Source organism: Pongo pygmaeus, chromosome 12, assembly GCF_028885625.2.
Source record: "Pongo pygmaeus isolate AG05252 chromosome 12, NHGRI_mPonPyg2-v2.0_pri, whole genome shotgun sequence".
Classification (NCBI taxonomy): domain Eukaryota; kingdom Metazoa; phylum Chordata; class Mammalia; order Primates; family Hominidae; genus Pongo; species Pongo pygmaeus.
Window position 1 is genome coordinate 47,957,015 of NC_072385.2, and position 26,790 is coordinate 47,983,804.

A 26,790-nucleotide genomic window follows, 5' to 3' on the forward strand; every position below is an offset into this window, starting at 1 on the left:
TGGAAGGAAGGAAGGAAGGGAGGAGGGGAGGGAAGGAAATAGGGAGGGAGGGAAGGAGAAAGGGAGGGCGGAGGGAGAAAGCAGGGAAGAAGAAACGGAGGGAGGGAGAAAGGGAGAGAGGGAGGGGGAAAGGGAGGGAGGGAGGGAGGGAGGGGGAAAGGGAGGGAGGGGGAAAGGGAGGGAGTGAGGGGGAAAGGGGGGGGAAGGGAGGGAGGGAGGGAGGGGGAAAGGGAGGGAAAGAGAGAGGGAGGGAGAAAGGGAGGGAGGGAGGGAGGGGGAAAGGGAGGGAGGGAGGGAGGGGGAAAGGGAGGGAAGGAGAATGGGAGGGAAGGAGAAAGGGAGGAAGGGAGAAAGTGAGGGAGGGAGAAAGGGAGGGGGAAGGGAGGGAGGGGAAAAGGGAGGGAAGGCGAAAGGGAGGGAGGGAGAAAGGAAGTGAGGGAGGGAGGGGGAAAGGGAGGGAAGAAGAAAGGGAGGGAGGGAGGAAGGAAGGAGAGAGATTGAAAGCACTTTACATCGTGCAAGCAGCGATACACTTGTCCTGGAGTGAGCACGAGATGGGGGCGTGACCTAAATATTAATAATAATCGTCACAGTGTGAGCATCTTTCTGTGCTAGGCAAGATTCTGTGCTAGGCAAGATGTGTATATAGAGATTTTATACACGGTTTTGACACAAAGTGCCTCCTAAACCCAAGCAAACTAATTTTTTCTGGTGTTCAACCAAAGAAACATCCAAGGAAACCTGGGGTCTCCTGGATCCACTGACAGGTGGGATGTCAGGGGCTCATGTGCTGCCTTCCTAAGGGTATTTCAAAGACAATTTCTACCTCATTCTATTAACCCTCAGGTAGGATGATTCACTTTTCAATGGAATTAAAGTATCTAGGCTTTGAAGTGACAAAGTCCTGGGATCAAATCCTACCACCACCACTGAAGCAGAGTGCCTGGGAAAATGCCTTCACATCTCAGAGCCTCTTAAGTGGCCACCTCGAGAAAGGGGCAATAGCACCCGCCCGCGAATACCGAGGCAGAAGCCCTGACCCATCAGGGAGCTAGAGACAGCATGGGCAGGTGTGGCTGTGATGGAAGGAAAAGCAGGAGAAGAGGCCAGTGCCCCCAGACGCACCCTCTGCCTCCTGGACTTGCTGCTGTGACTGTGTCTGGGACAGCTGCTTTTCTCTCTTCCTCTTCTTTTTCTTACCCTGGAAAATACAGCCAAAGGAAGAGGTAAGCTGGGAGAGAAGAATGCTGGCTTCTCAGGGGCTCCCAGATCAGAGAGAAGACAGGACGTTGCCCTTTACTGCTCTTGATCCCTCAGGGAGGGTGTGGAGAGATAATTCAGATCACAGCCGTGGGAGCCTGCGAGGAGGCAGAGGGAGCCCTTCCTCTCCTACAAATGCGTTTCCCCTCCAGGTCGGGTATCCAGGCCTTCTTGGAAGGCCTCCTCCCTCCACTGCCCTTCAGACTCTGTTTTTCTGTTTCTCTCCCTAGAACAGTGCTTCTAGATCTTTTCTGAGGGGTCCCAGATCCCTTTGAAAGTTTGATGCAACTGTGGGTCCTCTTACCAGAAAAAAAGCAAAGAAGAACACGCATGCAAAAATTGGCTTGGTTTCCGGGAGCTTAGAGACACGCCCCCTGAGGCTCACACACTGGTCTTTGAGCCCTGGGTTAGGAGTGGCTGGAGACAACTCTTCCTACCACAGCTAACCCCGCGCCCTGTGTTATGAAATCGAGGGCAGAGTCCAGTTCAAAGGGAAATGCATAAACTGAAGTCCATCCTCAGGACTTGTTGACCTCCTGAGAATTAAAACGCCTTCCTTATTTCTAGAGAAGTATGGGCTTCTCCTTGATCTTAAGAGTCCTCTATAAATGCAGTCACTGGCCGGGCACGGTGGCTCACGCCTGTAATCTCAGCACTTTGGGAGGCCGAGGTGGGCAGATCACGAGGTCAGGAGCTCGAGACCATCCTGGCTAACACGGTGAAACCCCATCTCTACTAAAAATACAAAAAATTAGCCGGGTGTGGTGGCGGGCGCCTGTAGTCCCAGCTACTCGGGAGGCTGAGACAGGAGAATGGTGTGAACCCGGGAGGCGGAGCTTGCAGTGAGCCAAGATCACGCCACCGCACTCCAGCCTGGGTGACAGAGTGAGCCTCTGTCTCAAAAAATAAAATAAAATAAAATAAAATAAATGAAAATAAACGCAGTTGCTTTCCTTCGCCCTTCCTCCTCTTGCAGAGGCTGCTCCTGGGGTCTGAGTGTCCTCTGCCCAGAGTGTGCACTTACATAGTTGTCCCGGGCTGACCAGGTTGGGTAGAGCTGCGAGTGAAGCTGCCGCTCCTTCCGGGCCAGCTCGTAGTACTTGGCCTGTTCTTCTCGAGACAGGTTGTGCCACTGGGGGAGAGAGGGTCAGAGACCACACGGAGCCATCAATGCAGGGACGCTGCCCCCATGGCCTGGAGGGAGAGGGCAGGTCTTACCTTTCTTCCCAGGATCTGGTTAATGGCTGCGCTTTCCTTCAGGGTGCACTCAGCCACCACCTTGGCCCTCATCTCCTTCATATACAACATGAAGGCATTCAGAGGCTTCTTCACATGGGGCTTCTTTTCTTCCTCCTTTTTCACGGTGACTGGTGATTTCCTGGGAAGGCACGTGGTTGTAGGTTAGCATGTCAGGTGTCACACAACTCATCAATCCCTGCCTGTCACTGAGACACCACTGATTGTCTCTGGGGAGGGGGGCAGGCTGCCTGGATACTAATTCAAGTGGCCCCATGGCTGCACTCAACACCTGAGCACCTTCCTCCCGTAGTTTCCCACCTTTGAACGATCTCCAAGCCAGATTCTTTGAAAATCTACTCTCTAATTTCCTGACAGAGGAACAGAGCGTGGTGGGGTTGCTGAGATGAGCTCCCACTGGAGCTGGCAGGTGCTGGCGGAGGTGACATGACACAGTGTGGGGCACTCTGGGAAGAACCAAGTGGGGGGGGGGGTCTCCTGGGATCTCCAGGGAGCACTGACTTTGGCTTCCTGCCATCTTTATGGCACATGGGCAAGGTAAGGACTCTGGTGCTCATCTCAGCTCAGACACCAGCCCACCACGAGTCCTTAAGAAAACAGTCTCCTTTCTGGGCCTCACCTTTTCATATATCTTATGGTGGGGTGTTAAAAGCTTTCTCAGGTTCTCTTTCAGCCTCTGAGACCTGACAGTAAAACTTTCCTTAATAAGAGAGAAGATGCACCATGTCCCTGAAAGGACAGGGACCCAGAAGGTCAGAGGGAGTAAGTCCCGAGGGAGAGGGAGGGCCTGGCTGGGGAGGCTGTGATGCCTGCTGAGTGACACCAAGAGAGAAGAGGACATGACATTTGCTGCTCAGAGTGTGGCCACCCCTCTCCACAGCCTGCACCCTCCCACCCGCAATCCAGGCTGCCGCTTACTTACGCGCTTACTGCAGGGCTCAGGCTGGGGGGTGCCGGTTCCTGCTTGACGATGGGGGAGACGATGGCAGGGTGGGGGATCCCTGAGGTGGGCAGGCCAGGGTGGGCGGGAGCTACCATGTGAGGAGAGAACCGACTGGAGACCAGGCTGTGCACCGGATAGAAACAAATGACAACAGAGGGGTTCAGGGTGGATACCTGCCACCCAGCAGAGGACACGGTGGCTCTCTGCCTTGAGGGCACAGGCATGTCCGTGGGGCAGAGTCTGAGGACTAGAAGGCTATTATTTGTCGTCTTCTAGAGAACCAGGTTTGGGAGATGCTTAATGCCTCTTCCCTCTCCCCACCAACACCCAGGCTGCCCATCTGGTGCTGGAAGCAGGTGGGATGAAACACACAAAAGGGGAGGAGGGTCAGAGGCCCGGGCACACTGTGGAAAAGAAGGGCTTAGGCTGTGGGCAGCTTTCCTCTGTCCTCAGAGGTTCCACTGTCAGGTAGAGCTGGTCCCTGAGACAGAAATCCCCTTTCACCAGCTCCTCTCCCGACATCATTTCAGGAAAAATTCATCTTCTCCCAGTCCCTGGCTTCAGTGCGATATACAGACAGTCCACGACTTAGGATTTTTTGACTTTACGATGGTGCAAAAATGGTATTAATAAAGTACTCTCCTTGACCTAGATGGGGTTATGTCTGGATAAAACCATCATATGTTGCAAATATTCTAAGGTGAAAGTTGTGTTTTCAATGTATGATGGGTTTATCAGGACGTGGCTCCGTCCTAAGTCGGGAGCATCTGTCCTCAAAATGCTTCAGTGCCAGAGCCCATGGCAGGAGGCAGAGTGCTAGGGCTTTGCAATCCTTCTGTTGGAGAGATGGGGACAGTGATCCTGTGGTCTCCATTCTGACCTGGGGGTGGGGAGCGCGTGGCACGAGAAGGTGCTTGATCAAAGAGAGGTGGGGGGACGGGTGAGCCCTGTGCCTGCTCATTAACTGGCTAGAAAAAGCTGTTTCGTGGTCAGAAATGGAGTGGTTGCTAAGACAAACATGCGGACAGCCCCAGCCCCGGGACTCACCTGGACATCGAGGCGTTCATGGCGAGGGCAGGGTAAGGGTGCCGAAAGCCACCAGGAGGAAGGGAATACATGGGCTGGCCTTGCCTGTGAGGGTGAGGAAATCTGGTCAGCATATTGGGAAAGTTCAGGGCAGAGGAGGAGAGGCACTCGGGAAGAGGGGATGAGAAATATGGGAAGGAAGTGGGAAGGTAGAGCTGGGAGCAAGCTGCCCTGGCGGGAGCAGGGAGGCCTAATCCTGGGCTTGCCTCTGAGGGGGCTCCACTGTGCAAGGCGCGCAGGGCACAGAGGCAGAGCTCAGCGCAAGGAGGGAGCAGGGGGAAGAGAGGCTGTGGGTTCCTTACTGTGGGACGAGCCAGCCGAGGGGGTGGGGGATTTGTCCGACAGCTCCGGGAGAGAGTGGGTAATACGGTGACAGCTCGGATGGGTGAGGGGGCCGGGGGATTCCTGCTTCCAAAGAGAGATATGTCAGACTGTTCCCTCGCCCTGACAGAGCACCTTAACGAACATCAAATGGGAGCATCCTGCCCTATGTCCCTGGTGCTCTGGAGCCTAGCAGGTGCTTGTGTCATCGTCCTTGCCCTCTGTCAACTCCCTAGCAGCTCTCACCAGTCAGTCAAGGACATATTCAAGGGAGGCAGAACTAATGCACACCCTCTCTAGCTGCACGGATTCTATCTCTGTAAAGAGTACCTTCCAGCTGGCTGTGATACAGAAGCCAGCGTCCTGGAAGAGAGGGACAGGACCCACAAGATCAATGACAAGAGTCACTGGTGAACCAAGTCTCTAGAAAGCCCACCTCATTCATGGAGAAATAAACTTTGGATTCCTCCTCCACATGTGTCTTCCTCATTATCTGTAACTTGTAGTGACTGTTGTTTCTCCAAAGAGGGGCTCCAAAAATGCTTTGCCTTCCCCTGGCAACTCTGTGTGAATGCTATAAAGACAGTGTCTCCCTGGAATCGACAGGTCTGGTGGGCAAGTTTAAAAAAAAAAAAAAGGCCGGGCGCGGTGGCTCACGCCTGTAATCCCAGCACTTCGGGAGGCTGAGGCGGGTGGATCACGAGGTCAGGAGATGGAGACCATCCTGGCTAACATGGTGAAACCCCGCCTCTACTAAAAAAATACAAAAAATTAGCCGGGCATGGTGGCGGGCATCTGTAGTCCCAGCTACTCGGGAGGCTGAGGCAGGAGAATGGCTTGAACCCAGGAGGCGGAGCTTGCAGTGAGCCAAGATCGCGCCACCGCACTTCAGCCTGGGTGACAGAGCGAGACTCCGTCTCAAAAAAAAAAAAAAAAAAAAAAAAAAAAAAAGCCAGCTCAGGTTGGGCACAGTGGCACACACCGGTAATCCCGGCACTTAGGTGAGTTGATTGCTTGAGTCCAGGAGTTTGAGACCAGCCTGGGCAACATGGCAAAAACCCATCTCTACTAAAAATACAAAAATTAGCTGGGCAAGGGCATGGTGGCATGCGCCTGTGGTCCCAGCAACTCGGGAGGCTGAGGAAGGAGGACTGCTTGAGCCCAGGAGGTCAAGGCTGCAGTGAGCTGAGATCACACTACTGCACTCCAGCTTGGGCGACACAGCAAGACTGTCTTAAATAAACAAATAAATAAAGCCAGTTTGGCCTCACTGCTTTACGGTTGCACTTCTATGTCTGCTTAGACTGATGAATCTATTTAAAAATGTTCAGTTTAGGGCAAAGGTGTCTTGGTGTAGGGAAGCACGGCCCACAGCTGGGCTAGACTTGGGCAGAGCCACCCCACACATTGCCTATGGAGCCAGGCCCTGTGCTTTACTGCATTTAATTCCTGGGGGCCTTATCATGACCCTATGGTGGAGAAGGTACTAGGGAGGCACAGATGAAAAAAACAAACGACAAGGCTAAAGTTAGCAGACAAGGTCCAAAGACTCCTGAGACAAAAAGCCATGATTTGAACACCCAGGTCAGCCTGATTCAAGGGCTGTTATGTTCCCACAAAAGAGAAGCCCGCCCGCCCTGCAGCAGCACTGCCTGAGTGGCAGACGACTTACCTGTCTTTGGATCGATCTCTGAGGAGAGGTGGGTGGGAGGGGAGCCGGGGGAGAAGTGGTCATTGCTGTAGGTGATGAGGGGAGTCAGCGGATGCATGTGATGCGGGTGCTGAACGACAGGAACTTTATTAGACTGAAAGAGAGAAAAAAGACCAGGAATAGTTGCCAAGGAGATGGAGAGTATGACCAGCTGTTATTTATGGAATCAAGTAAGTGCCAGGTATTTTCCAGGCAACATCCCATTCAGTCCTCAAAACATTCCCAGAGAGATGACAGCGGTGGACACAGCAGAGAAAAAGCAGCAGGACTTGAGAAGGGATCACACCCACCCTCCAGCTTCTCCCCCAAGACAACCCTCCATCGCTCCCCTCACGTGCACTGTGTGTGGGAAACACTACAGGCTTCTGGGGAATGATCTGCGCTGTGTCATCTCAAACACTACAGGCTGCTGAGGGATGATCTGCACTGTGTCATCTCACTGAATCTAAAAAGGTTTTTTTTTTTTTTTTTGAGATGGAGTCTTGCTTTGTCACCCAGGCTGTGCAGTAGCACGATCTCGGCTCACTGCAGCCTCTGCCTCCCGGGTTCCAGCAATTCTCCCATTTCAGCCTCTGGAGTAGCTGGGATTACAGGCGTCTGCCATCACGCCTGGCTAATTTTTTTGTATTTTTAGTACAGACAGGGTTTCACCATGTGGGCCAGGCTGGTCTTGAACTCCTGACCTCAGGTGATCCACCCGCTTCGGCCTCCCAAAGTGCTGGGATTACAGGTGTGAACCACTGCGCCCGGCCCTGAAAAGGTTTAACACACATTTTTCAAATAAACTTCATAGAAACAGTCGCTCTCAGGTTTAAGTCTGGGACTGGGAACAGGGCAGGGGGAGAGTTGCCCCCATTAGACCTCATACCACCAAGTCTCATATTCAGGTTTTACAGACACAACCCCAAAGCACTTGAAACACTTCTCTCTGTAGCACTTTACTCTGCTGACCTCATTACCACATTCTGTGTAAAAGACCACCAAATAGAAGGAGCACCATTATTTTATAAAGCTATTGAGAAAGAAAAACGCTGGCACGCCACAGACACATCTTCAGAGATGTTAACATGGGAAAAACCCATGCGTCCTACAATTGGTAAACAGAATTAACTTTTTAATTGTTTAAACCTAATCTGACTTATCCATAAGGCTTTTTATTTTAAAAACATCTATACGTCACTGAACCCTACATTACAAACACAGCACCAGGCATAATGTCTACTCCTTATAACCTAGAAAAGAAGCTGTGATTACCCCCATTCCAGAGATGAGGGAACAGCCCAGAAAGATTCCATGACTTAGCCTGGAACATAGTTAAGTGGCAGAGCTGGGATTCATATCAGCTGTTTATGGCTTTAATAAACAAGAATGTTTTCTCTTGTACAACCTGCCTCTCCCAGAACCTTCTCAAAACGTAAAACTTGTCACAGAGAAGGGACACACATTATGTTTTTTGATAATAAGATAAATGAGTTACAAGTGGAGAAGAGATTTCTTTTTAAAAGAGATTTGTGGACGGGCGCGATGACTCATGCCTGTAATCCCAGCATTTTGGGAGGCCAAGGCGGGCGGAACACCTGAGGTCAGGAGTTCGAGACCAGCCTGGCCGACATGGTGAAACCCTGTCTCTACTAAAAATACAAAAATTAGCCAGGCATGGTGGCGTGTGCCTATAGTCCCAGCTACCCAGGAGGCTGAGGCAGGAGAATTGCTGGAACCCAGGAGGCAGAGGCTGCAGTGAGCCGAGATCGTGCCACTGCACTCCAGCCTGGGTGACAGAGCAAGACTCCATTTAAAAAAAAAAAAAAAGATTTGTAAAAAAGATGATTTGGAGGTGACCCAAGGGCTACAACTCCAAATGGCTATATTCCTGTTTCAATTTTTCATTTCATAGAGTCCATGAGCCCTTTCTTTCATGTGGTGCCTATTTGGTACTCATAATGCAAACTCCAATCCATAGATTTCCTGGGTATCCTTGAGCTCACCACAGCCTTGTTCCTTTTCAGTGTGCCAAGCAGAGCGGCGAGGCGGAGAATTAAACCGTTTATAACCATGACCACCAGGTTGCGCCAGCACGCAGCTGGGCCCTGCTGGTGGCTGGTGGGCTCACTGGATGTTGCATAATGAATTTAAAAATTACTGTCTTCTTACTGTTTTCACCTGTCCAATTACTCGTTTTTGAAGATATCTCCATATACGTGAACATACAACACAAAAGTATTAAAAATTATTGTAAGATCAGATTTCCAGGAAGCCAATGCATCTTAATGATAGAGTTTCTGGAAACAGCTTTGTCTAAAGGGTGACTTTTAGTATTATAAATGCAATAGAATTATTACCAGAGTGAAAATAAATAATCACAATTAAAAAATACATAAACTCGGTAATTTAAAAAAAGGCTAAATAGAAGCACACCAAAAATGTAAACAAGTTATGTTTGAGTGGTGAAACTATGGGTAATTTTGTTTTTATTGTCTCTCTTTCCATATTTTCCAACTTTACTTTCACCATGATCTACTGCTTAAAAAAATATACTATGAATAACACAAACTTTCTAAGAAAGAAATACAAACTATATCATAATTATATCACAAAGCATTTAGACAACATAACTGCACCATCCTAACCCTGTCGCTATGGTCATTTTGCCATATCCCCTTTCATTAAGACTTTCTGGGCATCAGTGTGTGTGTGTGTGCGTGTGCGCGCGCGCCTGAGACAGGGTCTCGCTCTGTTGCCCAGGCTGGAGTGCAGTGGTGCAATCTCGGTTCACTGCAGCCTCTGTCTCCCAGGCTCAAGCAATCCTCCCACCTCAGCCTCCCAAGTAGCTGGTACTACAGGTGCGCACTGCCACACCTCGCTAATTTTTTGTAGAGACACGGTTTAGCCATGTTGCCCAGGCTGTTCTCGAACTCCTGGGCTAAAGTGATCCACCCACCTTGGTCTCCTAAAATGCTGGGATTACAGGTGTGAGCCACTGTGCCGGGCTCAGTGGCTCAAAATAAAATTTTATTTTATTTTGAGACAGAGTCTTACTCTGTCACCCAGGCTGGAGTGCAAGTGGTGTGATCTCGGTTCACTGCAACCTCTGCCTCCTGGGTTCAAGCGATACTTCTGCCTCAGCCTCCCAAGTAGCTGGGATTACAGGCGCCCACCACCATGCCCGGCTGATTTTTTTGTATTTTTAGTAGAGATGGGGTTTCACCATGTTGGCCAGGCTGGTTTCCAACTCCTGACATCAGGCGATCCCCCTGCCTCGGCCTCCCAAAGTGCTGGGATCACAGGTGTGAACCACCACGCCCAGCCTCTGCATCAGTTTTACATTAACATTTATTTACATCATTTATAGCTGTCTTAAAAACTGGTGATAGTATTAAGAAATCCTGATTGCTCATGTGCTGTATTTGGCCCGGGGAGAAACCAGCAAACAGGACTCAATGGGTAACAGAATTAAGTATTAGGTTGGTGCAAAAGTAATTGTGGTTTTGGCCACACTTTTAATGGCAAAACCACAATTACTTTTGCACCAACCTAATACAAAGTAGGGAAATTTTTATTTGAAGATCTATGTATAGTTGTCGAAATGCTGTGTGAGTTCTTACCGTTTCCCACTAGGTGGCATCATTGTCCAGAAAATGAACCGGGAGGAAAGGCGGGAAGTAGATGTGGCCTCCTAGAAGGAAGGTTCTCCTTGCAGGCTTCTGTCCCAATAAAAGTTCCTGCTCATTGCTCTCCTCAGCTGCCCCCAGGGACAGGATGTTCACAGCATATACCCAAACTGAGGACTAGGAATGTAGGGAACCACCGCACACCCCTCTGTGGATAACCCCAACAGGGACAAAACACACAAGCGTGGGCATGGGTGTGCATGGCCAGGAAGCTGAATCCAGATGCATCCAAAGAGCCCCTCAGAGCCACCTCAGACCTAAATCCTTCAGGCAAGCGCTGCAAGCCAGCTCTTTCTAGCTCAGGTGTTTCCTGTCTATTTCAGTCTGTTTCTAGAGTTGGTACAAAACAAAGGTCTTTAAACTCTGGTCTCCCTAGGAAGCCATGTGTCCTCTCTCACACACTTTTTTTTTTTTTGAGACAGAGTCTTGCTCTGTCACCAGGCTGGAGTGCAGTCTCGGCTCACTGCAATCTCCGCCTCCCAGGTTCAAGCAATTCTCTTGCCTCAGCCTCCTGAGTAGCTGGGACTACAGGCACCCGCCACCATGCCCAGCTAATTTTTGTATTTTTAGTAGAGATGGGGTTTCACCATGTTGCCCAGGATGGTCTCGATCTCTCAACCTCGTGATCTGCCCACCTCAACCTCCCAAAGTGCTGGGATTACAGGTGTGAGCCACCGAGCCTGGCCTACACATTTTTTTTTTTTTTTTTTTTGAGATGGAGTCTCACTCTGTCACCCAGGCCGGAGTGCAGTGGCGTGATCTCGGTAAAAATATAAAAATTAGCCAGGCGTGGTGGCACATGCCTATAATCCCAGCTACTCAGGAGGCTGAGGCAGGAGAATCGCTTGAACCTGGGAGGTGGAGGTTGCAGTGAGCCGAGATCGCACCACTGCACTCCAGCCTGGGCGACAGAGGGAGACTCTGTCTCAAACAAAAATAAAATAAAATAAAATAAATTAGACAGATAAATAAGTTTATTAAAATATTTTAATACAATGTTAAAATGCTAAGAAGAAAAACTAAGAGAAAGTATAAAAGAAATATAGAGGGAATGAGCAGGTTAAACAGGATGTTTCTAGGATGACACCAGGGAAGGTGTCAATGAGAAAATGATTTTCTTTTGGAGACACAGTCTCACTGTGTCCCCCAGGCTGAAGTGTAGTGGTGTGATCTCAGCTCACTGCAGCTTCTGCCTCCTGGGCTCACGGGATCTTCTCACCATCCCGGGCTAATTTTTGTATTTTTTGTAGAGATGGGGTTTTGCCATGTTACCCAGGCTGGTCTTCAGCTCCTGGACTAAGCAATCTGCCTGTCTGGGCAACACAAAATGCTGGGATTACAGGTGTGAGGCGCTGCGCCTGGCCTGGGAACATGACTTTCACATTTGAAAGAAGTGGGGAGCTGGACACATTGATTGTGGGGAAGGACATTTTGGCGCAAGAAACACTAGTGTAGTATGCCCGGCATAGCACATGTGGGGACCCACAGCAGGCCAGCGGACTGCAGCAGAGAGGAGAATGAGGGTCTGTACGGATGTGTCAACAAATACTTTCTGAGCTCCTGAAAGTGGTGTGCTGCCGGCTACGAAAAATGTGAAGGTAAGTCAAGAGTCTCTGCAGGGCAACAGGAGACAGAAAAGGCTCAGGGAACTGGAATGTGCTTTCAGGTCCTTCTGAGCAATGGTATGTTTCTGAGGTCTTTGCAAGTAGGACAGGATTTATCATTCTTGGGATAAGCCTTTCCTTACCCAAACTCTTCTTTTCCCACTGTTTGCTGGCATTAAGGGTGGCAAAAGACAGCCCTAAGGTTACCTTTATTTTTGTTCCTTTGGCATTTGCCTTTTTTTCTCTTCTGCATGGGTGCTTGAAGGAAAACATTTCTAAACCCTTGCAATTTGAACTGTTTTTAGGATATGTCTAGGTGAATGTCAATTTTCATTGAGTTTTATAGAATTCAAAGGAGCTCTTTCAATCCATAAATTCAAGTTTTTGTTTTTAGAGCCCACTTTAACTTTCTTAATTGCCTCTTTTCATTCAGTTTGGTCTCTTCTTTAGAAACACTATTTGTAGAATGGTTTTTAATTTTTTTTCTCTGTATCCATCAGCGACTTTCTCATCACAGTTACAAATGGCACAAATGTGACTTGCCACAATGTCAACTCCAGTCTATACAAAGATGAATGAGCTGGGAGACATGAGTAAGAATTTCAAAGACGCTGAAGCTCAACAGCAGAAATGAATGGAAGGAACGATGCAGGTGGAAAACCATCACTGCTTGCTAAAACTAGTGGGTGAAAAATTGATGAGAAATAGGGCATTGGCATAGCCTTGGAGCCTCTCCCTACGAAACACTTATTAATTACAAAGGGAAAAATTGTTACCCTCGGGTGGAAACGTTTGTCAGATACCACCTAATCCAAACAGTTGACGCTAACATCACTAATACTGGGACAAAGGCAGACTGTAGGGCTGCCTCCTGAAATGAGGTACCGAGGATGCAATTTTAGTGCAGTGACATTCTGGCCAAAAATGCACAATCTGAATCTAACCATGACGAAACATCAGACAAACCCAAACTAAGGGACATTCTACAAAATAGCTGGCCTGTACTTCTCAAAAAATGTGAAGGTCAAGAAAGACAAAGACAGGCTAAGGACCTCTGCTGGATTTGAGCGAACTAAAGAGACATGATGGCTACATGTAATCCAAGATGTCGGGTAGAACCCGGGACCAGGAGAAACACATGGGCTATCATGGACATTATTGGGACACGGGCCAAAAGTTCAGTCTATATTGCGAATTAGATAATAATATGAAAAGTTAATGTTACTGGCTGGGTATGATGGCTCAAGCCTATAGTCCCAGCACTTTGGGAGGCCGAGGCAGGTGGATCATTTGAGGTCAGGAGTTTGAGCCCAGCCTGGCCAACATGGCGAAATCCCGTGTCAACTAAAAATACAAAAATTAGCTGGGCATGGTGGCGGGGACCTGTAATCCCAGCTACTCAGGAGGCTGAGGCAGAAGAATCACTTGAACCCAGGAGGTGGAGGCTGCAGTGAGCCGAGATCGTGCCGCTGCACTCCAGCATGGGCGACAGAATGAGACTCTGTTTCAAAAAAAAAAAAAAAAAAAAAGTAAACGTTACTTTCTTCATTTTGAGGACTGTACTGTGATTATTTAAGAGAATGCCTTTGTTCTTAGGTAATATAGCTAAAATATTTAAGGGTAAAGGGTCACAATGTTTCCAAGTTACTCTCAAACTTTTCAGAAAAGAAAAAACAGAGAGAAAGAGAAGCACAAAGCCCAGGGGAAAAATGTGTAAATCTGGATAAAGGTTATATGGGAGTTCCTTGTATTATTCTTGAAACTTTTCTGGGAGTTAAAATAATACTCAAAAGTGGCCAGGCACCGTGGCTTATGCCTGTAATCCCAGCACATTGGGAGGCCGAGGCGGGCGGATCACCTGAGGTCGGGAGTTCGAGATCAGCCTGACCAACATGGAGAAACCCTGTCTCTAATAAAAATACAAAATTAGCCGGGCATGCAGGCACATGCCTGTAATCCCAGCTACTAGGAAGGCTGAGGCAGGAGAATCGCTTGAACCTGGGAGGCAAAGGTTGCGGTGAGCCAAGATCACGTCATTGCACTCCAGCCTGGGTGACAAGAGCGAAACTCTGTCTCAAAAAACAAAACAAAACAAAACAAAAAACCCAAAAGTTATTACTGTGTATTAAGAATTACAATCAGTATTGAGGGTAGTACAGAGCACCAACAGGATATGCTATGGGTTTTGGAGTTTTCTACATCTACACAGGTATAGTGGTAAGAAGATACCAGTATACCTGGTTATCTGTTATGTACAATTTTATTAAAAAAAATTTTTTTTTTTCAGACAGGGTCTCAGTCACCCAGGCTGGAGTGCAGTGGCCTGATCATGGCTCACTGCAGCTTCAACCTCCTGGGCTCAAGCAATCCTCCTACCTCAGCCTCCTGAGTAGCTGGGACTGCAGGTATGTGCCACCATGCCTGGCTAATTTTTTTTATTTTTAGTAAAGATGAGGTCGCACTATGTTGCCCAGGCTGGTCTCAAACTCCTGAGCTCAAGTGATCCTCCCACCTCAGCTTCCCTAAGTGCTGGGATTACAGGTGTGAGTCACCATGCCTGGCTATATGTACAGTTGTAAAAGAGAAATTCCAATGAATATTTTTGAGAATTGGCATGTTAAGCAGCATCAGGTTTCTCAGCTCAAAGCTGGGGCAGAGCTATTGATGTTCTTTCCGAGAGCATCCAGCACTGGCTCAGCAATCAATAATTTGGCATGAAACTATCCAGTTTGCTTCTGAGAGTGACCCAATTTGCAATGCTAAAACTGGGTGTTTACCATTATTAGTGCAGACAATGTCCCTATGCCAGTGGTTCTCAAAGCTCAGTCCCCAGACCAGCAGCATAAGCATCACCTGGAAACTTGTTAGAATGCAAATTCTCAGGCTCGACCTACCGCGATCCACTGAATCAAACTCTGCAAAGTTTGATTCACCCAGAGATGAAATCACCCAGAGAGCTTTTAAAATTCCCAATGCTCGGCCGGGCGTGGTGGCTCATGCCTGTAATCCCAGCACTTTGGGAGGCTGAGGCGGGCAGGTCACGAGGTCAGGAGATCGAGACCATCCTGGCTAACATGGTGAAACCCCGTCTTTACTAAAACTACAAAAAATTAGCCAGGCGTGGTGGTGGGCGCCTGTAGTCCCAGCTACTCAGGAGGCTGAGGCAGGAGAATGGCGTGAACCCGGGAAGTGGAGCTTGCAGTGAGCCAAGATCGTGCCACTGCACTCCAGCCTGGGCGACAGAGCGAGACCCCATCTCAAAAAAAAAAAAAAAAAAAAAAAATTCCCAGTGCTCAGGCCACACCTAAATTCCATCAGAAACTCTAGGAGTGGGGTTCAGCAATCTTTGTTTTATCAAGTTCCCCAGATGACTCCGATGCCTGCTCAAGAGACCCACCAACGGGATGATAAGGAAGATGCTGCCAGTGTCTAAACAGTATTGGTAGGGTCCTTCTAATACTGAGAAGATGACAACCAAGAGAAATTCTAATTTTGATCCTACTGAAGATGCTAAACTCTGACAGGAAGTACTTGGACACGAGACTGTTAAGACTTGCAATAATTTATTTCTGTTTAGAGTATGTTCTACATTCTTGAATCTCAAATGCTAAACAAGATCAATAGGTCAAGATGTAGCCATGTGTTCGCTTTTTTATTTATTTATAATTCTCTTTCCTTCCCTTGCCCCATCAGTATTAGACTTGCCCCTATGTATTAGTCTGTTCTTCCATTGCTATAAAGAAATACCTGAGACTGGGTAATTTATAAAGAAAAGAGGTTTAATTGGCTCATAGTTACGCAGGCTGTACAGAAAGCATGATGCTGGCACCTGCTCGGCTCCTGGGGAGGCCTCAGGAAACTTTTAATTATGGAGGAAGGTGAAGGGGAGCAGGCGCATCTTACTTGGTGGAGGAGGAACAGGACAGAAAGAGTGGGGGAGGTGCTGCACACTTTTAAATGACCAGATCTTACAAAAACTTGCTTGCCATCACAAGAATGGCACTAGGAGATGGTGCTAAACCATTCATGAAGGACCACTCCCGTGATTCAGTCACCTTCCACCAGGCCCTACCTCCAACATTGGGGATTACAGTTAGACATGAGATTTGGGTGGGGACACAGATCCACACCATATCACCTTATGACTTGCTCTGACCAATGGAATATTAGCAGACATGAAATGAAGTGAGAGGAAGCTTTCAATATGCTTCCCTTCTTTTGTATCTGCCACATGCCATGAGAAGGACATGACCTGGATAGCCACTGGTCCTGGGATAAGAGCCATGTGGAGAAGACCTGAACCTCCCCCTTAACAAGCTAAAAGAGCCACTCCAAGTGACCCACAGGTCCACCAGTGGAAAAAGAAATGTTTGCTAATGTAAGCCACTGAATTGTTTGTTACACAGCATTATCAAAGAAACAGTTGACTTGGGCTGGGTGTGGTGGCTCATGCCTGTATTCCCAGCACTTTGGGTGGTCAAGGCAGCCAGATTGGGTGAGCCCAGGAGTTTGAGACCAGCCTGGCGAACATGCTGAAACCCCATCTCTATAAGAAATACAAAAAATTAGCTGGGCTTGATGATGCACGCCTGTGGTTCCAGCTACTTGGGAGGCTGAGGTGGGAGGATCACTTGAGCCCAGGAGGTGGAGGTTGAAGTGAGCCAAGATTGTGCCACTGCACTCCAGCCTGGGTGACAGAGCAAGACCCTGTCTTAAAAAACAAAAAGAGCGAAATAGCTAACTTAAGACATAAAGTCTACAAAAATATTTTTTGAGAAATACACAAAAGTATAAAGAATGATACCACACCCAAAACCTGCCATGTGGGATTGTTTTTATAGCTTTTAAATTTTGTTCTTTTTTTCTTAAATAAAACATCACAGAAAGTTAAATCTTCTTAAACACTCCACCAGTCTCATGCTCCTCCCCACTTCCCAAAGGCAGCTACCATTTAAATGTTCCCATTCTCCCTTAAAAATACATATGACCAGTAAACTCAGCACTTTGGGAGGCTGAGGCAGAAGGATCACTTGAGCCTGGGAGGTCAAGACCAGCTTGGGCCATATAGTGGAACCCCATCTCTACAAAAAATAATAAAAATAGCTGGATGTGGTGGTGCACACCTGTAGTACTAGCTATTTGGGAGGCTGAGGAGGGAGGAATGCTTGAGTTTGAGGCTGCAGTGAGCTATGATCATGCCACTGCACTGCAGCCTAGGTGACAGAGTGAGACCCTGTCTCAACAAAGCACAAAAACCCAAAATCCGGGAGGCTGAGGCAGGAGAATCGCTTGAACCCAGGAGGTGGAGGTTGCAGTGAGCTGAGATCACGTGCCACTGCACTCCTGCTTGGGTGACAAGAGTGAAACTCCGTTCCAAAAACAAAACCAAAACCACAAAACCAAAACAAACACATACACACAAAAACGAAACCCCAAAAATATGGATGTTAAAGGTGCTTCCGGTAAGGCTTCAGATGGAAATGGGGAACATGTTATTGGAACTAGTGGAAAGGCGATTCTTGTTACAAAGTGGGAAGAAACATGGCTGAGTTATTTTGTAGTGTTTTGTGAAAGGCAGAACTTGTGAGTGATGAATTTAGATATTCAGCACAAGTTATTTCTAAGCAAAGTGCTGAAGGTGTGGCTTGGTTTCTCCTTACTGCTTGTAGTAAAATGTGAGAAGTAAATTATTGTTAAGCAAACAGGAATCAGAACTTGAAAATTTAGAAAATCCTCAGCCTAGCCTCATTGCAAAAAAATGAGAAGGTGTGTTCCTGAGAGAACACCAATGGTGTGGCTGGACGATCAGATAATAAGACTGGGGCTGTGACTCATGGATTCAACCAACCACTCCAGCAGAAATTAAAGCGGACAAACGACGAAGGGAAAGAAGGCTGTCAGACTTCTACAGAATGGACTACAGTGATGTGGCTGCAAACATTTATTATCTTTCAAGAAGAGGGAAGAATGACCCCAACAGGGGATTCACAAGGTGTGGCTGCTGCCCAGGGCCTCAGGGGCACAGCTCCCAGCTCCCATCCTGGTGGGCTGGAAGGACAGAGAATGAATGGTGCCAAAGAGGATTATTCTTGAGCATTAAAATTGAATAGAACTCTGCCAGCAGACTGCCTTTAGACTTAGACCGTAACTCTTTCCTGCCAGTCTCCAGCCTACCAGCCTACCATCTTAAATCTTTCTCCCTCTACACATTCACACTCACTCACTCACTCGCTATATATACATACATCACCTTGGTTCTGTTTCCCTGGAGAACCCTAACACAGAACTGTTCTATATCTTTTTTATTTTTACTTTTCATACCAAGCTAAGCTGACTAGGAGAACTGTTCTATATCTTGATTGTGGTGAACTCATGTATGACTGTAAAAGTTTGTCAAAACTCACAGAACTATATACTCGTGTGAATTTCACTATATGTAAATTATATCTCAAAAATGGGGAGGTTGGGCATGATGGCTCGTGCTTGTAATCCTAGCACTTTTGGAGACTGAGGTAGGAGGATCACTTGAGGCCAGGAGTACAAGGCCAGCCTGAGCAACACAGTGAGACCCTATCTCTAATTTTTTTTTAATGGGGGGAAAAGCACACATATATACAAATATATGCACAGGATGTTAACTTTAGCTTAAAAATTGGGGCCGGGCGAGGTGGCTAACGCCTGTAATTCCAGCACTTTGGGAGGCCAAGGCGGGCAGATCACCTGAGGTCAGGAGTTCAAGACCAGCCTGGCTATCACGGTGAAACCCCATCTCTACTAAAAAATACAAAAATTAGCCGTGTGTGGTGGCAGGTGCCTGTAATCCCAGCTACCTGGGAGGCTGAGGCAGGGAGAATTGCTTGAACCCGGGATGTGAAAGTTGCAGTGACCTGAGATCGTGCCACTGCACTCCAGCTTGGGCGACACAGTGAGACTCTGTCTCGGGGGAAAAAAAAAAAAATTGGGCTAGTCGTGGTGGCTCGTGCCTGTAATCCCAGCACTTTGGGAGGCTGAGGTGGGTGGATCCCGTGAGGCCAGGAGTGCGAGACCAGCCTAGCCAACATGATGAAACCCCGTCTCTACTAAAAATACAAAAAAATTAGCTGGGCGTGGTGGTGAACACCTGTAATCCCAGGTATTCGGGAGGCTGAGGCAGGAGAATCTCTTGAACCCAGGAAGTGGAGGTTGCAGTGAGCTGAGTTTGTGCCACTGCACTCCAGCCTGGGCAAGAGTGAGACTGTCTCAAAACAAACAACTGGAAACCATCTATGTCTATCTATTTTTAAAATGTTTAAATAAGAGGCAACCAGGAAGAGAGAGGTGGCAAAGTTTCAAAGCTGGTAGATATTTCTGCCTTTGCACTAACCTCATCTAGATTTTTCTCCACACCTTCCTCTATCCCTCAACTCCTTACTCTTTAGGTCCCTTTTCTGATTCTGGATGCTCAGCCTAACAGCTAAAATTTGCATTAAAAAACCCCTGAATATCTGACCATTTTCCAAAAAGCTGGATTAAGTCACTCTAAAGTTTTGGAGAACTGCAACCATTTCCAAATTATCTGGATTATTTGTCTCCTGGTCTCTGGGTCTCTGGCCCCATTTGCCTGTAACTCAGCAGAATTTATTAGGCATCTACCTGGACAGGAAGCATTCTGGTCATCAGAAAGCAAGTTATAAGTATACACACACACACACACTCCAGACTGAAATACTATTTAACAAAATGTTTGTGGGTTGTGGGATTATAGATCTTTTTCTGTGCTTTCTGGCATTTTCCCAAGAGTTCTACACAGTGCATGCATTACTTTTATGGTTTCAAAAAAAGATTTTTTAAAATTAAAAAACAGTTCTGAAAGAAAAAAGGGATTGGATCTTGGGTAAATGTGGGTAGAGAAGGGGTATTAACTTTTTACCAGACCATTCATTCTTCCATTCATTCAACAAATGCTCCCGAGCATTACAGCAGGCGCTCAGATGCAATTCCTGTCTTCGTGTTGTTTATATTCTAGAGGGGCATATATGTGTTTTGCGTGGCTGGACACAGTGTTCCTGGGGGACAGTGGAGGGAAGACAGGCACCTGGCATGTGGGGCCATGGTGAGGGGTCTGGATAATAATCTGCAAGTGATGAAATTACACTGATCGGATCTTACAAATAGTTGCTTATACAATGTTACTGTTAGTCTTTAGAGCTCGTTTTGAAGGTGTAAAGTCCAAATTATTAAGCACTTAACTTCATCCCGCACCCTGGCCCAGTTGTGACTTGCTTAGACATACTTCCTTGTTAGGCAGCTTCTACATGACTCACTAAATCTCTGCAAGTATGCAGGCTGTTTCCTTCACTTGCTCTACGCCCAGGGCAAACCTCATCTGAAATATTTTACTCCTGACTCTAAAATACATTTCATAATCTCAAGTATTTTAACAAAAAAGCCGGTGTCCAAACCTCTGTGACTCCCTCCGAAAAACCTTCAAGTCCTGCTCACACGTCTGGCCTGGAGAGCCGCATCAAGTAAACTGGGATGTCTCTAGGTCCTCCTTCCACTCCGCCTCTGGTTTGTGATTTGCAATTACAACAGTGATCCTCGACTCTGGCTGCCCCTTGGAATCTCCCGTGGAGCTTAAAAACTAAGATACCAGCCGCACCCCAGACCAATTAAATCATATCCTTGGGGGATTAGATGCTAAATTCTATAGGCTCATTATCTCTGTTACCTCTGCAATCTGTCCATTTGTTCTGGCACCTAATTCAGGCCCTCATTACCTCTTAGTTTTGCTAATTAAACAGTATTTTCATTGTTCTTTCCCTCTCATTTAATAATAGTAGAGGTAGCGGTAGTGGTGATGGTGATGCTGGGAGTAGTAAGCTAATAGTTATTGAGGACTTATTTTGTGGTAGAGGCACAATTCTAGACTCATTACAATACACTGGCTCATTTTCGCACAACGACTCTATGAAGTCAGTCCTCTTTTAATCCCCATTTAATAGATGAGGAAACCAAGGCAAAGAGAGATGAGGTAATTTGCTTGGAGCTGCATAAATAGAAAGAGGTGGATCTGGGATTTCAACCAAGTGTATTATACAGCCTCCCACTCATATACCCTCCTCCCCGGGTATCTCAGGTTTTGCTCCTGCACGTACACACCTCTCGTTGGAATAAGATGCTCTGCCTCAAAAATTGAGAATGATGGTCTTCGCCCCATCTGTTGAATTCCCAGTTAATGTTAAGATTTTCTCCCATAAATGTTCCTTAAGTTTTTGAGGCCTGTTTCTGCTTTGCTATATTATAATATAGACTATGGTAATATAAAATTTACTAGAAAACTATCCATGTTGCTATCGATAATGCCATGTATGGCAACGGTTCATGCCTCTCTGCCCTTAGACAAAATAAGGGACCCCTGCTCCACCACAATGCTGAGTTATTATTTGCGGAGCACACATCTGCAATGGTTAGATGTTTGTTTGGCAGTTGGAACTATGGGTGTAGAACTTTCTTGAGAGTTCTACAGCTCTCTTGATGAGATCTTATATATTTTTCTGTCACAAACATTGAGAGTAATAAGTGATGATGAAGAGCTGATTTATTTGAATAAAAGTCTAGAAAGAAAATGGGAGCTTCAAAAGGACAAACAACTGATTATGTGTATTAACACAATATCTTGGAGTCAATGAAAAGATTTACAGGAAGCAGACAGAAGTCAGGCCTTGGCTGTCAGCTGTGTTGCAAAAAAGCAGGAAAATGAGTGGTGTTAGTTATTCGATGACGACTGGAGCGCTGAGCTGGGCTGCAGTGGAGTGGCAGAATAAAGGAGGTGACAGAGGTGTGGGAAGTCAGATGGTAAACATTAAAAAAGAAACAGGATGGTGCTCACAGGAACAGGAAGGCTGAACACAGGGTTTTTCTTTCATTTCTCAGAGAAGGATTGCTCTGTGCAAAAGGAAGAATGGGAAACTCAGAGTACACGCCTGTAAGTACTAACTAACACAGGCGTGTTAGTTTTGTTTTTTTGTTCATGACAGGGTCTCACTCTGTCACCCAGGCTAGAGTGCAGTGGCACAATCATGGCTCACTGCAGCTTTGAACTCCTGACTCAGCCTCCTGAGTAGATGGGACTATAGGTGCGAATGACTGCATCTGGCTAATTTTAAAAATTTTGGCCGGGCACAGTGGTTCACACCTGTAATCCCAGCACTTTGGGAGGCCGAGGAGGGTGGATCACCTGAGGTTGGGAGTTTGAGACCAGCCTGACCAACGTGGAGAAACCCCGTCTCTATTAAAAATACAAAGTTAGCTGGTGTGGTGGCACACGCCTGTAATCCCAGCTACTTGGGAGGCTGAGGCAGGAGAATCACTTGAACCTGGGAGGCAGAGGTTGTGGTGAGCCAAGATCACGCCATTGCACTCCAGCCTGAGCAACAAGAGCAAAACTCCGTCTCAAAAAAAAAAAAAAAAAAATTTTTTTTTTTTTTTTGTAGAGATCTCGCCATGTTACCCAGACTTGTCTCAAACTCCTGGCCTCAAGCAATCCTCCCTCCTTGGCCTCCCAAAGTGTTGAGATTAAAGGCGTGAGCCACCATACCTGGCCCCTATATGTTCGTTCTTTTTTTTTTTTTTTTTGAGACAGAGTCTTGCTCTGTTGCCCAGGCTGGAGTGCAGTGGTGCAATCTCAGCTCACTGCAACTTCTACTTCCTGGGTTCAAGCAATTCTCCTGCCTCAGCCTCACAAATAGCTGGGATTACAGGTGCATGTCACCACGCCAATTTTTTTTTGTTTGTTTTTGAGACGGAGTTTTGCTCTTGTTGCCCAGGCTGGAGTTCAATGGCACAATCTCGGCTCACTGCAACCTCTGCCTCCCGGGTTCAGGCGATTCTCCTGCCTCAGCCTCCCAAGTAGTTGAGATTACAGGTATGCACCACCACGCCTGGCTAATTTTGTATTTTTAGTAGAGACAAGGTTTCTCCACATTGGTCAGGCTGGTCTCGAACTCCCGACCTGAGGTTATCTGCCTGCCTCAGCTTTCCAAAGTGCTAGGCTTACAGGCGTGAGTCACCGCACCCGGCCTCATGTGTTAGTTTTTAAAGGGAAATAACGTTCTTGAAAAGTAGATGGAGATGCGACACTATGCAGAGAGACACTAAGACAGAGGACCCAGCCATCTCAGGTCTTCAGGAGTGGGCTGGTGGACGGTACAGGAGAAGGAGAGGAAGGCACAGATCTGAAACGGAGATGGCTGCACTGCGGGGAGGTGCGGGGCACGAGCCAGGTCTAGGGTGGGCGGATGTGGTCTGGACATCCTCCACCAGGGCTGACTGGCACCACTAGAGGGCACCCGTGCCTCGTGCTTGGCCATCCCAAGTGGGACTCCGGGCCAGAGCCACTACCCTGGCTTATGCCTGAGGTGTGGAGTGCTTGTTCAATGGCAGCTTGTGCCTTGGCGACTGGCTGCAGAACCTGCTGCCTTTCCCGGATGGCTGGTCCCGCCACTCACAGTTCCTTCCACTGTCATCCTTGCCTGACTCCCTGGTGATGGCTGTGACAATCACCTGAGAGCTACATGTGGCATCCCACTGTAGAGCCCACTGTAAACTCCCAAGGGCTCCACAGGAGCGGGTCTCCTGATTACTGGAAATCATACAGGCTCCCTGCACCCCTATTTATTTAGCTTTCTGCACATATCTTCTTTCTTTTCTGCTAGACTCTAAGCTTTTAATGAATAAGAATTATCAGTATTTTTTTTTTTTTGAGACGGAGTCTCTCTCTGTTGTCTAGGCTGGAGTGCAGTGGTGCGATCTTGGCTCACTATCAGCTCTGCCTCCGGGGTTCACACCATTCTCCTGCCTCAGCCTCCCTAGTAGCTGGGACTACAGGCGCCTGCCACCACGCCTGGCTAATTTTTTGTATTTTTAGTAGAGACAGTGTTTCACCGTGTTAGCCAGGATGGTCTCGATCTCCTGACCTCGTGATCTGCCCTCCTTGGCCTCCCAAAGTGCTTGGATTACAGGCGTGAGCCACTGCGCCCGGCTATCAGTATCTCTTAAAAATGTCCTATGAGATGAAATAATGTCTGGGATTCACTTTAAATCCCAATGTAGCAGGAGGGAAATTCTAGGTGAAGGGAACATGGGGATTCATTATGTAATTCTCTCTACTTTGATACATCTTTAAAATTTTCTGTAATTAAATTTTAATAAACATCATAGAAGCCCAACGCCTAATACCTAGTACAGGGCAGTAACTGTGAGGTCCTATGTCTGCTCGTCTGTAAAATGCATAGGTCATGCAGGATGAGGGTCCCTTCTAACCGCATTCCCTGATTCTGAGGCTCACTGTACAGTGGGCAAGCACCAGTTAGCTTGTGCGGTGAGTGTGTCTTAAGGCAAGTGTTGACCCAAGCACCCAGGAAAAGTCCAGGAAAGTAGGATATCTGGTTCTGTTCCAGGAGCATCTCTTATCAGCTTTGGGTTTCAGTCCTTTGCATGTCCTGAGGAGGCCAGAGGAACTGCTTGGATCCACTGCTCCCATCTCCCAGGATTGTCCAGACCCTCCTTTCCAGCTGGTATTGCCACAGGGCCTGGCAGAAGAGGCTCGGCTGCCCTGAGGAGCATTTGTTTGCATATGTCCTATTGAATTCTTTCCTATAACATCCTGTACAGAAGAGCCTCTTCGGCCGGGCGTGGTGGCTCATGCCTGTAATCTCAGCACTTTGGGAGGCCGAGGCTGGCGGATCACGAGGTCAGGAGATCGAGACCATCCTGGCTAACACGGTGAAACACCATCTCTACTAAAAATACAAAAAATTAGCCGGGCGTGGTGGCACATGCCTGTAGTCCCAGCTACTTGGGAGGCTGAAGCAGGAGAATCGCTTGAACCTGGGGGGCAGAGGTTGCAGTGAGCCAAGATCGTGCCACTGCACTCTAGCCTGGGCGACAGAGCCCGACTCCATCTCAAAAAACAAAAACAAAAACAAAAACAAAAACAGAAGAGCCTCTTCAACTATTGCCTGGCAGCTATGAGGGAGAAGAGGAGGCAATTCTGGGTAAGCCTCAACAGGAGAGAGAGGCCACTCTTGCCCACGTGAAGTGGGCAGCGGGTTCAGATGGCAGCCGGGAAGGATCGGAGGCAGGCTTCCGTGATGAACCAGGGTGAGCAGCCAGGGCCGTGGGGGTTGGGGGACGGCTCTTCCAGTTACACAACATCTGAGGCGGTGTGGTGTGTGTGTTGAGGTCACAACCCAATTGTTAGCCCCAAGCACTCAGCTCTTCCTCACTGTACTCACACATTTGAGGAAACACTGTTGGACCCCATCTGCTTCAGCACAATGGCAGAAGGCAGTGGCATGGGATGAGGCCACTAACAGGGCCCTTTGGTGCTTTAAGGTGAAACAGACTTACCAAGTGTGCTGGAGATGGTGACCTCGTGTCCTTGACTGTGGCGCTGGAGGGGACATCGAGGAGGGGCCATTTCATCTGCAGGTACTGCATAGGGAACAGAAAAGAAAAAGTTGTTGGTGAGATGAGGCCTCACAAATACCCAAAGTTTGCTGGGCTCTGCTGTTAGGGTGCCGGGGCAGGCCACTGGGGTGGCCTGCATTTTCATGCCACGTGCCCAAATGATTATAACAGGGGCGAGCATATATTTACAATCACTACCACCCTCACCAAGCCCTCAGTCATTTTGGGGGAGACACGAATGACAACTAAGCTGAACTTTAAGTGGTGGAGAGAACTGATCCATTCCAGCACAACCAATCAACATATTAAAAGAACCTATTGGTGAGGCTCAAGTCCCCTCCCTATGCTGTAGTCATGGACAGGCAGGGCTGACCAAGGAAGCAGAGGTTCCCAGATGGCCATCCTGCCTCACCCATTTCCATCGCTTACGACATCCACACACAATGCTCCCTACGAAACAGCCGTCCAGAAGTATCTGGGAATGAATGAATAAAAGCCATCTGCCTGACACGGAGTCATGGGCAACATCTACCCTAACTCAAGGATGCTGAGCTTTACTTCATTATAGCGTCTCTCAACTCTGAAGAGATTAGCCAGTACCCCATTCTTTCTCACATCAGTGCAAAAAACCCAAACCAAACATTACCTCCCCAACACACACACACACACACACACATACACACACACACACAATCTCTCTCTTTCTCTGGCATGGCACAGTCCTTGTTTGGAGGACTAGGGACGGTGTCACATATTGAACACAGTGCCTCGCACATGGGAGACATTTGATAAATGACGCCTATTATTTCCATAAGCAAACCATTAGTCTTTGCCAGGAGCAAAAGCACACGTGTTGTCTTAGTGTCAACACTGACAGGTTGCTTCTGGGCAGCAGACCCGCAAGCAGCCTCTTCGCAGAATTCTTGAGACTCCTTTGAGAATGAAAGCTGTAACGGAAAGTGGTGGCCCCAGGAAGTTTCACAAAAAGAAGTCTTTGGCTGGGTGCAGTGGCTCATTCCTGTAATCCCAGCACTTTGGGAGGCCGAGGTGGATGGATCACTTGAGGTCAGGAGTTCAAGACCAGCCTGGCCAACATGGTGAAACTTCGTCTCTACTAAGTGTGTGTCTCTACTGGGTGTGGGGGCGCAGGACTATAGTCCCAGCTACTTGGGAGGCTGAGGCAGGAGAATCGCTTGAGTCTGGGAGGCGGAGGTTGCAGTGAGCCAAGATTGTGCCATGGCACTAGAGCCTGGATGACAGAGTGAGACTTTATCTCAAAAAAGAAACAGAAAGAAGCCTTTGAATCATCCCTCACTCTGGTTATGTAATATCAGGAAAAATCAATCACAATCTGGCTCTGCTGTGTACAGGAGCAGGAGGGCAATGGGAAGAGCCCCAGAAGGCCCCTTTGCTCTTCATTCACCATAAGTCTTGACCAAGACGGCAGGGACTGGGCTTTCAAAAAGGTGTCCATGGGCAAGAACAACA

The 26,790-nt window shown here is 47.8% G+C and overlaps 1 protein-coding gene across 2 annotated transcripts in view; it reads right to left on the reverse strand.

The window, feature by feature from the left end:
* TCF7L1 (transcription factor 7 like 1) overlaps positions 1-26,790 on the reverse strand; it is a 177,029-nt gene that overhangs the window by 1,785 nt on the left and 148,454 nt on the right. The window contains exons 4-11 of one of the 2 annotated variants that reach the window (XM_054475404.2): positions 25,243-25,326; positions 6,540-6,672; positions 4,849-4,954; positions 4,508-4,591; positions 3,440-3,583; positions 2,479-2,638; positions 2,285-2,392; positions 1,126-1,201 (exon numbers count right to left, since the gene is read on the reverse strand). In XM_054475404.2, coding sequence (XP_054331379.1) covers positions 1,126-1,201; positions 2,285-2,392; positions 2,479-2,638; positions 3,440-3,583; positions 4,508-4,591; positions 4,849-4,954; positions 6,540-6,672; positions 25,243-25,326 — 895 coding nt within the window. The remainder of the gene's footprint in view (positions 1-1,125; positions 1,202-2,284; positions 2,393-2,478; positions 2,639-3,439; positions 3,584-4,507; positions 4,592-4,848; positions 4,955-6,539; positions 6,673-25,242; positions 25,327-26,790) is intronic. The other variant, XM_054475405.2, reaches the window with a different exon arrangement.